Source organism: Coffea eugenioides, chromosome 9, assembly GCF_003713205.1.
Source record: "Coffea eugenioides isolate CCC68of chromosome 9, Ceug_1.0, whole genome shotgun sequence".
Lineage (NCBI taxonomy): Eukaryota > Viridiplantae > Streptophyta > Magnoliopsida > Gentianales > Rubiaceae > Coffea > Coffea eugenioides.
The window spans coordinates 25,822,636-25,838,636 of NC_040043.1; the positions used below are offsets into that span (position 1 = coordinate 25,822,636).

At 37.9% G+C, this 16,001-nt stretch overlaps 1 protein-coding gene across 1 annotated transcript; it reads left to right on the top strand.

Annotated features, from left to right (window-relative positions):
- The first annotated feature begins 10,140 nt into the window (after positions 1–10,140).
- On the top strand, positions 10,141–10,941 carry LOC113782385. Its single transcript, XM_027328278.1, has 2 exons — positions 10,141–10,164; positions 10,390–10,941. The coding sequence occupies exons 1-2, from the start codon at positions 10,141–10,143 to the stop codon at positions 10,939–10,941; spliced, it is 576 nt and encodes a 191-aa protein (XP_027184079.1).
- The last annotated feature ends 5,060 nt before the right edge of the window (positions 10,942–16,001 follow it).

Genomic DNA, 16,001 nt, shown 5'->3' on the forward strand with positions numbered 1-16,001 from the left:
AAGACAAGAAGTTCGTGACTTCAATGACTTCAATGACTATGCTTAGTTTGTAATTTTTAATTCAATATGTTTCTGTAGTAAGAAGTTCTTGGCTTGCTTTTGGTTGTTATTTACTTATTTTCTGATATTGAACTTTGTGACCGAGAATGTGAACTTTGTATGAAGTGTTTGGTATTTAAATTCTAGGAACTTATGTGGTTATGTATGGTTCTAAATTTATGATGTATTTAGTGAAAATTTGTAGGCCTGTTTTTTGATTATGATAATGTGAAAAATTATGGTCATTGCTACACATGAATTGTAACGCTATGATTTATGCGGCTAATTGGTTAGGAATTAGTTGATAAAATGATAATTTTAGTTAGATAAGTCACCAAAATTCGAGCTAAACGAGCCGTTAACGAGTGGCAAAAATTCGGAGCGGCTCGCGAGCCAGAAATCGAGCATCAGCTCGCGAGCTTTATACGAGTCGAGGGGCTTTCGGAGCTTAGTTTTTTTTTAGTCGAGTCAGCTCGAGCTCAATTCTCTTAGGGCCTCGTCTGAGCTCGAAGCTCGAACTCGAAGCCTCCATCTATTTTTAAGCGAGCTCAGGCTCGAGATAAGTCCAAAACTCGACTCGACTCGGCTCGTTTGCAGCCCTACCTTCGGGTCATTCCCGATTTAAATTCCTGTTGGGGTCAGTCCCCTTTTAAATTTTCTGTTTGGGCCAGTCCCATGTTTAAATTATCTGTTCGGGTCAGTCCCGATTTAAATTCCTGTCGGGGTCAGTCCCCTTTTAAATTTCCTGTTCGGGTCAGTCCCATTTAAATTTTCTGTTCGGGTCAGTCCCGTTTAAATTTTCTGTTCGGGTCAATCCCGTTTTAAATTTTCTGTTCGGGTTAGTCCCGTGGGGTCAGTCCCATGATTTAAATTTTGTTCGGGTCAGTCCCATGATTAAATTCATATTCGGGTCAGTCCCATGGTTTAAATTTTTGTACGGGTCAGTCACTCATTTCAAAAGCGTCAGTCGTTCGAGTCTATCGCAGCCCGAAATACATAGGCAAGATTTGGTGTCTATTCTGTCTCAAGTTTTCAAAACTCAGACAAAGAGGGGCAAACTGTAGACACCAAATTTTTGATTTTTTTTAACTTTATTTGTTTAATTAATTTAATAGGTTTATTTGTTTCAATTCTAGGGTTTTTATTTTTATTTTATTTTATTTTATTTCATTTTGTTCTGGTTTATTTTATTTTTTATTTTTGTCTTCATACTAAATTTTAGAAAACAAAAGAAAAAGGAAAAAAGAGAAAAGGGAAAAAAGAGTGAAAATGGCAAGTGGGAAGGCATGCATTTGGACAAGTGTCTCTTTTATGTTATAGACAACTATGCACCTAAGGGGTGAGGTGTTAGGGACACTTGGTAAGTTTAAGGAATTTTTGGGGAAAGAAAATGAAAAAAAAAAAAAGAAAAGATGGGGTTTTTAGGGCCGAAAGAGAAAGAGAGAAAATGGGGGGCTTCGGTTGAAAGGAAAAAAAGAGTGCTTCATCGGAGGCAAAAAAAAAACAGAAGCAAAGAAAGAAACAGAGGAGGGTGCGGCGGATGGAGCAAAAGGAGAAAGCTGAGAGGGCAGTGGCGGCTGAGTTTTTGATCAAGAGCGAAAGAAAGAAAAACAGAGGGAGCAGGAAGGGAGGTCGTGACCTGCAAAACAAAAAGGAAAAACAGGGGAAGGGCCTGCGCAAGAGAAAAAGAGAACGCAGGGCTTCATCTTGGGGACTAAGGGAAAACAGAGGAAACGAAAAAGAAAGAACAAGATGGAACCTAGAAATTGAGAAAAGTTGAACAAGAGGGAAAGTTTTGAAACAGAAATAGAGGAGGAAAGAAAAGATTACGGACGCAGGAGCGACCAGAGGAGGAAAAGTCCAAGGAGGTCTTCATCTGAGGAGCCAGGAAAAGAAGAGAGACATCAAAGCAAGGGGCGGCACAATGAGAGCCCACACCAACTGGGTCACGGCCATCGCCACTCGGCCCACTCCAATCAACCACACCGACAAAACCTACGGCGTCCCTCGGCGGGAGGAGAAAGAGGAAAAGCTTGGTTTTTTTTTTCGTTTGAGAAAACAAAAGAAAGAACGGAAAAGATGAGAGTGTCGGCTGAATCTGGAGGAGATGGAGAAAAACGCAGAAAAGAAAAAAGAAAGCCAGGGGGACAAGTTTTTGGGCTGAGAAAGAAACTGAAAACAGGGAAAGGGGGAGAAGCAAGAAGAGTTTCGGGAAGAAAAGGAAAAAGCCAAGAAAACAGAAAAGGGAGGTCAGCCAAAATAACACAAGGAAACTAAGAATTGAGGGAGGAATTGAAACAATTTCGGCTGTGTAAAGGGCAAGAAATTGAAGAAGAAAGCAACAGAGGAATTGAAGTTTGTAGCCGCCGCCGCTCACTAGATCCGCCTCTGCTCGCCACCACAACGTCGGACTCCACCGCCACCGTCTGTAAATTTCCGTTGTGATAGGCCCCTATAAGTCAGCCTTTTCTTTTACATTCCAGTCCCTTTTCGGAGCATGTCTACCGTGGATTGTGGTGGCAAATTTTCATGTTGGCTGTTCATGATTTTTTGATTGTACATGTTATATGTGTTGATTGGGTTGAATGTCTTGGGTTGCTGGTAAAAATTTCGGGACAGGATATAGCTTCCATTAAGCCGGGAATCGATAATGTTTTTATGCCCATTTGGTGTTCGATGAAATGACCAAGTGAAAGTTTTACTTTAAAAATGATTCATCCGCATTTTGCATATGAATAAAACAAGCGGACTGCCAGTTCAACGTTTGTCATGATTTTTCATGGAAGAAAATGGAGTTGTAGGAAAGGTTCTGACATGCTATTTTTGCATCTTTTCTGTTTTAATCTCTCTTAAATGAACTCGAATTAGTGTCATGAGTTTGGGAGAGATGAAGCTTGTACGAGTTCTAGGAATGACTAGAGTTGAAGTTGAACCTTCTGTTGTTTTCTATCTGCAAAGGAGAATGAAACCGCAACTGAAATTTTGCCCGCTTGAAGAAGATGATTATTTTTCTGTTCTTGTAATTTCAGTCCCGCGATTTCCTATTTCTTTGTAATTTAACCCCTTGATTTGTGTTAATGCTACTATGGCCCAATGGCTTGATCTATTAAAGAACCAGAAAACAAATTTGCAGAATGGTCCTCGGACTTTTCCTTAATTATGTTACAACCCTAAAACTTTTAATTTCTTTCAATTGGATCCCTAATTTAATTGTAAATAGGCCCCTAAACTTTATTTTTCTTTAATTTTGGCCCCAAAACTTTGTTAATTTTGTTAATTAAGTCCCCTCTTCTTTTAACTTCTTAAATGTGGGTTGTTTACATGATTTAATTGATTCAATTTCATGTTTATTTTTATCTTTTGTGATTACTTGTTAACTAAAGTGATGCCTTGACCCTTTCTTTGTTTTTTGGAGGATAAATAAATAAATTCGTTTCATTAGGGCCCCAACTCAAGGGAGGTACATTCTACCCCTTATTTTTACTTTATTTGACCCTATGTGTATTTATGTGATTTATGTGTTAATTGCATGCCTTTTGAATGTTATTTTATTTTATTTATTTATTAATTCGCTTTATTCGTTTTAATTTCGTATATTTATTTTAGTTCATTTTGATCATTTAAAAGGCATTTAAATCCCAAGTTGTAATAGTTAGGTTTATTTTATTTATTTTCATTTCCCCCGTTAGATTGTAGTAGCCCCCCCCAAATGTAATAGTTAGGGTTTTATTTGCTTTATATTTGTCTTGTGTGATTTGCATGCTTACGTGCTATGTGTTACCGCTTTCTTAGGACCTTGCATTTAGATATCATGATTATGTGTTAAGTGTTTATGTGATATTATATGTTTACATGCTTTTATTATGTCTTACATGATTAGTTAGTTATAATTGATGTATGACGTCACCACACTAGTCCAACGCTAGTAGTGGCTGTTCCTGATTTCTCACTAGTCCAACGTTAGTGTAGACCTTTTATTTTCTGATTTCTCACAAGTCCAACGCTTGTGAAAATTTATAGATATGGGCTAGTCCCAATGCTAGACCCTTAGGAGCCCTTTGAGCGTTAGATCATGATTGTGTGATAAATTCACTTCATCTCATGCATATTTTTCATTTTTTAGGGTCTTTTATCATTTATTTGCATGACCCCCTTTATATGTATATCCCTCATCCCATATTCTCCCTTATACATATATCCCTTACCCCATGTTCCCCTTATATATATATATTCCTTATCCCTTTGTATGATACATAACATTAGATTTGCATTTCATTTAAGAATTAGAATTAGGATAGTACATTTGTTTGATTAGATTAGGGAACATCCCTTGGATATGGGATAAGGACGAGTTTGGCTTTTAGCCTTAGCACGCTTGTATTCCCTCTATTAAAGGAAAATTGAGTCACGAACATTAGTCCCCCGTACCTGACATGATGCATTCCTTTAGGTCACATATATTTGTATAATTACTTTTATTTTCTTTTCCTTTTCTTAAAACCTCATATTCTTGCATTATTCGTGACCTCTCCAAAGAGTCCACATTGGGCATCACAATTAATGTGATTGGCATCAATTGAGCTTTGAAGAGAAATTTCGACCCCCAATACCCTTTTAGGTCTAGGGTTTGCATTTATATTGTACATCCAAATGTGATAAATCTTTAGGTTAAAATAAGGAAATCTTTGACTAAATCGCGCAACAAGCCTTGGCTAGGTTGAAAGGGTGCCTTGGATTTTTATCCTTGCCTTCCCTTTCTTCAAATGTGACTCCCGAATCTTTTTCTCTGATTTTCGTAGACTTGGAGTCGTTTAAAAAGGGTTTTCTATTTTTTTTTCTTTAAAAATTCATTTTTTTAGGTGACTTGGTACACCTCAACTCAATACCAAGTGGCGATTCCATTTTCCATTAAAAAAATCCTTTTTAAACTATATTTTGGGTCAAATCATTGCATTTTCAAGTCCCATTTAGACCCATATTTTTCTTCATTTTCTTGTAAATCAAAAGAAATTCATTTTCCAATCAAAAATTGAATCAAAAGCCATTTTTCTAAACTCGTCTTTTTATTTATTTCTTAAAAAATGGGGCGCGACACATATTACATTAGGATGTTTTAAGTTGCATTTTTTCTCTTTTTCCTTTTTTTGGTTTCTTGAATAATTTGTTTATTTACTTTCATGTATTGCATTTTGCATCTTGGGGGGGGGGGGGAATAGCCACCCTAGAACCTTCACACACATTTGATGCTATTTAATCCCTCCCCTCAAAAGGAGCACTTCATACTTGAATACGTTTTACTTTATAACCCCTCATTTCTTTTTACTTTTAGTGGTTGTCACACCACTCCACACTATTAGGATTAGGATCGATCTACTTGGACATGTGGCCGTGGCATGACGTGCGCGTAGCAATGTCCGAGGAATCACTCGAACCAATGACTCATAGGCCTTGGGATTGATGACCCTTCGCCTTTGGTCTGAAGGTTTGAGGACCTGAAACTTTATCGAGTCTAGATGCATTAGTGAACCCAACCTCATGCATCCATATTAGAAATTATCTAGGATAGAGTCAACCTTACCCGAATAGGAACACTAGGCATGAGGGGAGGGATTACACCATTCTTTCTTTAATTGCCTTTTATTTTTCATATTGTTTTTTTTTAATGTGTTATGTCTTATATATCAATCGAACTAACCTTTCTTTGTTCTATTGCATTCATGAACCTTAGAAATAAGAGTTCTGGCATGATACTCTTTTAGAACCAACCCTTTTAAATAGATTATTGAACGTTAAAATTCCGGTGTATTGCATTCATAGGTTAATAATTGCACATCATTTTAGGCCCACCCTGGCATACGAAGGGTTCGTTAGGTCATGTTTTAATTTCAATTTGCTTTGATAAATTTGCATCATGCATAAACTTTAGAGGGAATGGCATTTAGGGAATCCCATGTTAAGAATAAGCCAACCCTGTATTCCCATGGGTATTTAACCCTGTTTTGGAATTTTCACATTTAAATTCCAATTTAACCGGAAAAGTGGGACCTGTAGGTAAGGTACTTGACACCAATTTCTTGTCTCTAGATGGAACCGCCTCGATGAGTCTAGCAAATATTAGTAACACCGATTGAGGTACAGAGGTGGCCCGCATTGCTTTCACCTAATGAAATTAACCAAGTAGCCTCTCACTTAAGACCAATCGGGGATTTTAAAGATATCAAATCAGACGGCTACATAGTAGAGGCTTTGGTACATTTGTGGGACCCTATTTGTTCTGCATTTAGACTAGGCAAGAAGGAAATGATCGTGACAATTGAGGTATCTGGCCTTCTTAATTTACCGATTCATGGTACTGCTGTAATATTTCCCTTTGTGTCTAGCAAGGACGAGTTTTGCCATTTCACTGGGTTAAAGGAATCCGTAATACAAGGGTTTGACCAAAGCATAGATGTGAAGTTCTTATTTGACCGATTTGCATTGAGGGATGGGTTCGAGAGACACTTAGGAGATTTTCATTTACATCCGAGGCAATGTGGGAGCGTAAAAAGTTGTGGGTGTATGGATTGGTTATGACCAGAACTTACCTTTTCCTGAGGAAAGACAAGAAGATAGCTTTTAAACTTACCAAAGTCATGTTTGATCTATTTTTAGGGATAAAAGATAGGCAATGCTCTTTGTTCCGACTATCTTAGCCGATATCTTTGTACCTTGCGCTACTTGCCAAAGGAGTGGAAAATTCCTTCATGGATCAAATTTAGTTCTGCACAAATGGGCTATGGAGCACTTTATGAGACGATCACCTATTCCTGATAGTCTGCCGATGTCTGGGTATAATTGGATAATCACACATCACAAAAGGGTTAATGGAAATGGTTTGCCGAGTAATGCATCTGAATATGTGAATTTCTTAAAAAACTTGCCTGATCAGAATGTTAGATGGGTTTTAGATTGGACTAATTATGTTAAACCCGTACTTCTCACCAAAACATCAGAGTTCATTCCATTACGAGGCACTCAGGGTATCATAGCTTATACTCCGAAGAGGTTTCTCCGACAGTTGGGCCGCATTCAAGAGTTGCCGTATACACTTGATTTAATCGAGTTTACCATTGTTTTTGAGAAAGAGATGTGTTCAAGTGAAATTTTGATGAAGATTTCTATCATTGAGGTCTGGAAGACACTGTCCGACGACGAGCACGTCAAGTACATTCCTGAATTCAAGCAAAAAGGTTTAGTAACTCCGCAGTATGAGGATTGGCTTAAGGGTTTTGGTACGCAAGAATAGCAAGACGAACCATCCGAGAAGGTCAAAAGATTGATGGCCATTATTAAAGCCAAAGACAGAAAATTTGCAACTAAAAGAGTCCGTCAAAGCTAGCAAAGAGATGGCAGAGAAACATAAGGAGGCATGTGAAAAGATGCGAGAGAAACACCAAGAATTGAAAAGAAAATGTGGAGAACTGTACGATCAAGTGGAACAAATGAGGAATCGCTATACCAGAGAATCTAAAGATGCTGTAATAGATAGGTTGAAAAGGTTTAATGACGTTGTACGAGACTTTCTCCGAGGAATGATGTAAATAATGTTTATAAAAATGGAAATTTGAAAATTTGAAATGACTTTTCTTTTGTGCAAAATGGTGGTCAAGATCAGGTTTGATAAATGGGTCCCACTTTGAAGGTGTTGCATCATGTTAGACCTATCCTTGGCATAAAAAGGACTCCCCAATAAGACATGCATCTGAATTACTTAAATTTTTACTAACTCGCGTCTTTTTCTTTTTATTTCTTTTTGTCAGTAGTTAATCAAAAGGGGAATCTAAATAGGTTTTTCCTAAATTTTCAGGTAATTACAAACATAGCTACACAAAGAAGCCCCATCATTACACAATCGCGTAGCCGAGCTTCAAGAAATAGTGTAAACATGAGTACACATCTGAATCTCTAATATCTACAACGACATCAGTTTTGCAAATCTGGGACAACTGACAAAGTAAAACAATTGAGAAAGAGTTAATGAGAACAATGGTTGCTGGTAGTAGCAGCGGTGTCCAACATGATCCCTTACCTGCTAGCCAACCTGAACCTCAACCACTACCCCTACCATATACTCAAACCTCTTTTGCTCCGCATTTTGTAAATTCACCTGAGGAATCTTTCACCTATCCTATTCATGGCCTCCCACATACCTACACATCCAATATCCAAACCAATCCTCCTCACCCTCAAGTTCCTCCAAATTATCCACCTATTGTCTGAACATGCCACTTGAACCTCAAGGACCATATTATTATTCCACTACAGAACCATTGACGCTAGACACCGCTGCACAAGGAAAAGTTGAAGTAGGAGAATCCTCCGTGCCAATTGACAAGAATCTGTTAAAGAGGTTGGATCGATTTGACGAGTTCATGAGGAAGAACCAAGGCTTGAGCAAACAAGGAGGTTTGGACTTTAACGAATTCTGCCTGTTTCCTATAACGAATCTGTTAAGGAGGTTTGCAACTGCCTATGGGTTTTAAAACACCCAAATTTAGCAAGTATGACGGAACGGGCAATCCCAAAACACATCTTCGAATGTTAGCAAACAAATTAGGAAGGCCAATAGATGACGAGAATTTGCCCGTTTGATTGGTTCCCGAGAGTTTAGAAGGAGATGCACTGGATTAGTACTCCAATTTGAAGCCTGAAGAGATGAGGACATGGTTGGATTTGTCAACCGCTTTTGTAAGACAATATGAGTATAATTGCAAGCTTGCTCCGACGAGGACCACACTTGAGGGGACTAAAAGGAAGCCATCTGAAGATCATAAGATATATGCAAAGCGATGGAGGAAATTGGCTGCTAAGGTGGAACCTCCTATGACTGAAGAAGAAATTGTCCGTACGTTTGTCAAAGTTCATGACCCACCATATTTTGAGAAAATTTTTTGCATGACGGGATGCTCATTTGCAGAAATTGTTAACAAATTGGAGGAGTATGATGAGTTCATAAGAGCAGGAAATATTGTTAATGTGTCAGCTTTGAAATCGCAATTAGAAGCTTTGCAAAATCAAAACAAGAAATCTCAGTTCAAAAAGAAAGAGTGGGAAGCTGCAGTTGTTTGGGACCAAGGCTTTTATTCCCGACTTAGATAGCAACAATATCCCACCTATCCATCCCGTTACCCATACCATCCACCCCCTCGACCTGTTTATCATACTTCTATTAACCATCCTCGACCCCGACCAAATTACCCAAACACACCCACAACACCATTTCATATTTCTCCACCTAACTTTCAAACTAGACCTCACTCTCCTTATAATCCAAGACCTGCTTCACCAGCCAACCAGAGTTATAGCTATCAACAAATCAATGACCCCCAAAACCCAACCCCATACAGAACTTTCACCAATCTAGGTCGGCCCATTGATCAGTTGTATGAACAGCTCAAAACCGCAAGAAAAATTGGTACGATACCTCCTACAGTCTATCATAGAGGATTTCCCCTTGGTTATGATCCTCAATCTTTTTGTGCTTATCATTCTGGAGCTCCTGGACATTCTATTGTCAATTGTTGGGCACTTAAGCATAAAATTCAAGACATGATTGAGGCCGGAGACATAGTTTTAAGAAGGAGAGAGGAACAAGGACCAAGTGTTAGCAAGAACCCTCTTCCCGCGCACAAAGATACTGTTGGAGTTATTACTATTGATGAGGAGATCAAGGAACCTAATCAATACATTGTGGATGAAATTGGGGTAATTGAGGTCATCGGAGAACCATTCATACTGGAAGAAGAAACCTCCGAAGTCAAGAAAAATGCTGATCCTTTCATTTTAGATGTGATACCTTTTGAATGTGAGCCTTCAGAACTTGTGGTACTCGAATTGCCGGAACAAGCGCCTGTTCTTAATCTACAAGAAGTCTCGTGGAACTATAGTGAGCCTATTTTGTTGATTAGAGGAGAAGAGATGCCAAAGAAGGAGGTGGCCGCCGTTACCAGATCTAGAAGAATCATAAGTGAACCTACAGTCAACGAGCCATCAAAAGCAAAGAAAAATGCCACGCCGACATGACCAGCTGTGACTGAAGAAGAGGCATTCAATTTTCTTAGGATGTTGAAGAAAAGTGAGTATAAGGTGATCGAGCAATTGGATAAAATGCCCGCTCAAATTTCTATGTTAAATTTGCTCTTAACTTCATAACTTTATAGAGAAGCTCTATTCAAGGTGTTAACTGAGGCTCAAGTGCCTAAGAATATTTCGGTTGACAAATTCACTCATGTGGTTGAGCATGTTTTGGTTTCAAATCATATTTGTTTTTCTGATGTGGATCTAACTTCTAAGGGAATTGGACATAACTAGGCGTTGTATATCTCAGTCCGTTGTAATGGGAAGTTGTTGCTGAGAGTTTTGATAGACAACGGATCTGCTTTGAATATCTGTCCATGGAATACTTTGATTAAATTGGGATTTCAAGAAGCTAAACTTTGGCAATCTGCAACTGTGGTGAGGGGATTTGATGGCGCTAAAAGAAAATCAATGGGAGAAGTGGACTTAGTATTGCAAGTAGGACCTGCCCAATTCCAAGTCATGTGCCAAGTCATGAATTTTTCAAGTGTTTATAATCTTCTGGTTGGACGACCTTGGATTCATGCTTCAGGTGCTATACCATCTTCGCTCCATCAGATATTGAGGTTTGTAGTGAATGACCAATTAATCACAGTGTTTGCAGAGGATGATTGTACTATGATCGTCAATTCCGGACCAAAAGAGGAAAGTGATAGAAAAGCTCTGGTTTCTCCCCACCATGTGGCTGATATCGTTTCAATAGGTTGGGTATCTAAAGACAAGGCAGTGATGGAAATGAATTTGCCAGAAGCCAGCATTATGATGGCTAAAGAAATGATTCGATGAGGATACGAGATAGGCAAAGGTCTAGGGCGTAACTTGCATGGAGTTCTTGAACCAATAGAGATTCAAGGAAAGAAGGACACCTTTGGACTAGGGTTTCAACCTACTTCCAGGGACAAGAAAGAAATATTGGATCACAAGAGAGTAGAAAAGGAAGGAAAGCAAATTATTAGGAGTATCCCACCATTACACTACACTTTTCCCTATCCATCGGAGGTAATCGGATTTGAATCGGACCCGATCAATGAGATGGATATCAGTTTGTCTAAGCTGTTCATGGGGGTTACTTATGAGGGCGAGCCGTCAGAGAATCCAGAATTTTCAGAGGTCTCTAGGGAAGCAATGAAGAATTGGACCGTTGATTTTCTTCCCTTCCAAAGGGAATTTCAGTAAATCTAGGGGATTGCCTTTGGTTGAGAGCGATGAAAGAAATCATTCGCATTGTTCATCTTTTGCCTTTCAGTTTTGTAAATAGTTTTGAATTAGATGTCTTTTCAAAATAGGTCTTATGTTAAATAGCGTACCTTTTGTTAAGCAGCATATTATGACATTTTGTCATTTATTTGAAATTCAATGAAATGCACAGTGTTCATTTTTCAATTATTTTATTTACGCATTGTTGTATCTATCTCATTCTTTTTCAGATGGCAAAAAATAAAACACATTGACCCTTTGGATATCAATATTCCAGAATTTAATGACTGCAATCTTGATATCTCTCACAAATTCGAAATTATGGAATCAGAAATTCAAGATGAGAGCGATAATGAGGAAGAATCTGAATCTTTGTTAAAGAATCTTGAACAACGACCTTAGAAGAAACATAAATCATTAATATTGGCACTGAGACCGAGGTTAAGGAGATCCAAATTATCATTCATTTGAATAAGAAGCAGAAAAAAGAGATGATTGAATTCTTGACCATGTTTCAAGATGTATTTGCTTTGTCCTATGATGACATGACAGGCATTTTAACAGATATAGTGGTTCACAATTTGCCAACGGCCCCAAATTTTTCACCGGTGAAATAGAAGCCTCGCAAATTTAAACCGGACATAAGTCTTAAAATCAAAGAGCAAATTGAGAAGCAACTCAATGCCAAGATTATCATGGTATCTCATTATCCTATTTGGCTTTCAAATTCAGTCCCTGTCCCGAAGAAAAGTGGAGAGGTGAGGGTATGTGTTGACTATCGAGATTTGAACAAGGCTAGTTCGAAGGATGATTTTCCCTTACCAAACATACATATCCTTTTGGACAACATGCTGGGCATGAGATCGAATCTTTTGGCGATTGTTTCGCCGGATACCATCAAATTCTAATGGCAGAAGAGGATAGAGAGAAAACTGCTTTTATTACTCCTTGAGGAACATTTTGCTACCATGTATGCCATTCAGATTTAAAACTACTAGAACTACTTATCAAAGGACCATGCCCAGCTTGTTCCACGATATGATTCATAAGGAGATGGAAGTTTATGTGGATGACATCATAATCAAATCCAAAAAAGTGGAGGATCATTTGGTTGATTTGAAAAGTTATTTGAAAGGTTGAGAAGATATAATTTGAAATTAAATCCTGCGAAGTACGCTTTCGGGGCTCCTGCCGGTAAATTATTGGGGTTCATTGTTAGTAAAAAGGGCATAGAGATAGATCCGACAAAAATTAAAGCAATTCGTGAGATGCCAGTGCTAGCAACACAAAAGAATGTGAAGAGTTTCTTGGGAAAAATTAATTTCATTGGCAGGTTCATTGCTCAATTGACTTCTACATGTGAGCCTTTATTTAAATTATTGAAGAAGAATGTGTCATTGTATTGGAGTGAAAAATGCCAGCAAGCTTTTAATAAGATCAAGGATTACTTGTTGCACTCTCCGGTCTTAGTGCCACCCAAGTCGGGTCGACCTTTGATTATGTATATGTCTATGCTCGATGAGGTTGTGGGATGTGTTTTGGGGCAGCATGATGACTCTGGGAAAAGAGAGCAAGCAATTTATTATCTTAGCAAGAAGTTCACACCTTACAATGCAAAATACTCATTTCTTGAAAGGAGTTGATGTGCATTGGCTTGGGTAGTTCAGAAACTGAGGCATTATTTGCTTAGTCACACCACTAATCTTATCTCTCGTTCAAATCCTTTGAAGTACCTATTGGAGAAACCAATGCTGACCGGACGCATGGCTAAATGGCAAATGATCCTTTCTGAATTCGATATCATCTTCACCACGCAAAAGGCAATCAAGGAGCAGGCTATCGCAGATCATTTGGCTGAAAATTCAAGGGAAGATGATTATCAGCCATTTCACACTTATTTTTCGGATGAGGATGTCTTGTTTGTTGGTATAGCGGAAGATATGAATGAGCAATGCCCTGAGTGGAGACTATTCTTTGATGGCGCTTCAAATTCTTTCGAAGTTGGGATCGGAGCTGTTCTAGTATCGCCTGAAGGAAAACATTATCCCGGTTCCGCTAAACTGTGATTCTTCTGCACTAACAATATGGTTGAATATGAAACTTACATTTTTGGACTCAAAATGGCGTTGGAGATAGAGATCAAGGATTTAATAGTGTTCAGTGATTCCGATCTACTCGTGCATCAAATGCTCAAAGAATGGATAAGTCGACATTCAAAGATTTTGCCATATCATTGCAATTTACTGGATTTGGCAAATAAATTCAGAAGTTTGGAGTTCAGGCATATTCCACGTGCTCGAAATATTTTTGCTGATACTTTGGCCACTTTATCTTCAATGATTCAACATCCAGATGAGTTAGTGATTGAACCTATCCAAATTCAATTACAAGAAAAGCCTGCATATTGTCTGGTTATGAAAAAATCTTTTGATGGTCGTCCCTGGTACAGCGATATTAAGGAATTTCTCAAAATCGGGTCCTATCCTTCAGGTGCTGATACGACTACTAAGAGTGTCTTGCGTAGATTGTCATCCAAGTTTTTCTTAAATGGAGAGGTGGTATACAAAAGGACGTCAGACTTAGGCCTTCTAAGATGCATTGATGAAGATGAAATATATTATTTGATGAAAGAAGTGCACAGTGGTGTATGTGGATCACATATGAATGGACATTTATTGGCAAAGAAGATCATGAGAACAGGATATTTTTGGTTACTATGGATCATGATTGTGTAGTTTTTGTCAGAAAATGAATTAAATGTCAATTGCATGGAGATTTATACGTACTCCTCCCATGGAATTACACAGTATGACTGCTCCATGACCATGTTCAATGTGGGGTATGGATATAATTGGAACCATTGACCCTCCTGTTTCAAACGGGCATCGATTTATTTTGGTGTTAATTGAATATTTTACCAAATAGGTCGAAACTGAATCTTACAAGCACGTGACTAAGAAGGTAGTGACACATTTTATAAGGAAACACATCATTTGTCATTTTGGCGTGCCAGAGACATTAATTACCGACAATGCAAAGAATCTCAACAATGACATGGTGGATGGGTTATGCGAACAATTCAAAATCAGGCATCGAAATTCTACTATTTATAGACCACAGATGAATAGAGTTGTGAAGGCAGCGAATAAGAACTTGAAAAAGATAATCCATAAAATGACAAAAAGACATCGTGATTGGCATAAAAAGCTCCCCTATGCATTAATGGCATATAGAACTTTTACTGTGGCAACGCCTTACAATCTCATGTACAGAATGAAAGCAGTTTTGCCATCTGAGATTGAAATTCCTTCATTGCGCATACTAACGGAGACCAAACTGGATGAAGTTGATTGGATTAAACAACGTCAAGAGTAGTTGTCTTTGATTGATGAAAAAAAGTTAGATGCCATTTGTCATGGTCAGCGCTATAGTGAGAACCCAGAAAAAAATATATTTTTATTTTAGGCATTATTTTATTCCTATGCATACGTTTTTATATTTTCTTTATTATATTAACTTTATAGATATTTTTATTAGTAAATATAGTTTTAAAATCATTTTTCTAGTATAAGTTAGTTCATGAAAATTAGGAGTGTATATTGGACGTGGACCCTCTAGTGCGTTAAGTGAGAGAAATTCGGCCAATTAGGTTAAATTTTGCATAAAGGGATTTAATTATTAGGTGTTAGGAAATAATTAGAGGTTACCTAGATGGATTAACCATGGGGAGACAAGAAAATAACTTTTAAGCAAAAACAAAGTGCCAAGTGTCACTTTCCTATTCGAGTTGACTTGCCTAACTTTCTTACCTTTACTAAAACCTTCAATTTTGACCAAGAAACCATCTTCATTTCAACCTCTTGGCCGAACCTCTCCTTGAGAGAAAAGAAAAGAAAGCTTCAACCTTTCATCTTCCATTCTTGCTTAAATCTTGAAATCCAACCGATTAACTCTTGAATTTGTCCACCAAAGTGACTTGCTAAGGGAGTTTGAAGGTCTTCGTGGAGTTGTTTTGGAGGAGAAACCCCTAAGCTACTACCTTTCTTGAGGAGTTAAGGTATTTTGCTTGGAAACTCATTCTTTGTTCCTAATCATGGTAAATTGGTGACTTATGGTAGCTAACTAGGTTATTTTATGGAAGATTTCATGGATTAAAGTGGAGTTAGCTAAATTTCTGATTTTTTTGGGGATTTTTGTGTTTTCATATGATGGTTATGGTTGGCCTTGAATTGATGGCTCTAAATTGTGTTAAATGGATCCCTTGTGCGTTAATTGAGGTTATTTGCGAAAAATTTCAGCTTGTGCGGAAAATTTCAGATTTAGGGTTTCTAATTGGGGCTTTTCTATGGTTGGTTGTTGAGCTTCTAATTGGCTATGATTGAGGGGTATTATGACCCTAATGAAGTGTGTTGAATGGCCTATGAATTGTTTGGGTACTTGTGGTTATTTTGGATGCATTTAAATGATTGTTTGTAGGATGGAAAATCTGAAATTTTAGGGGAAATGCTGTCCAAATGTTTAGGATATTGGATTCTTGTGAGTTTGGGTTGAGGTTGGATAGAAATGAAAGGTTTTGGGGTTTGTTTCTACTTTTAGCCCTAAATGTTATGTATTTTTCATTTCCAAACTATATTTGGTTTTGCCTTAAT

Excerpts from the sequence above, each read along its gene's own strand:
- LOC113782385 (XM_027328278.1), top strand. The coding sequence starts at position 10,141 with ATGTTGAAGAAAAGTGAGTATAAG. Across the intron at positions 10,165-10,389 it reads TGAAGAAAAGTGAGTATAAG|GCGTTGTATATCTCAGTCCG; the intron begins GTGATCGAGCAA and ends GGACATAACTAG.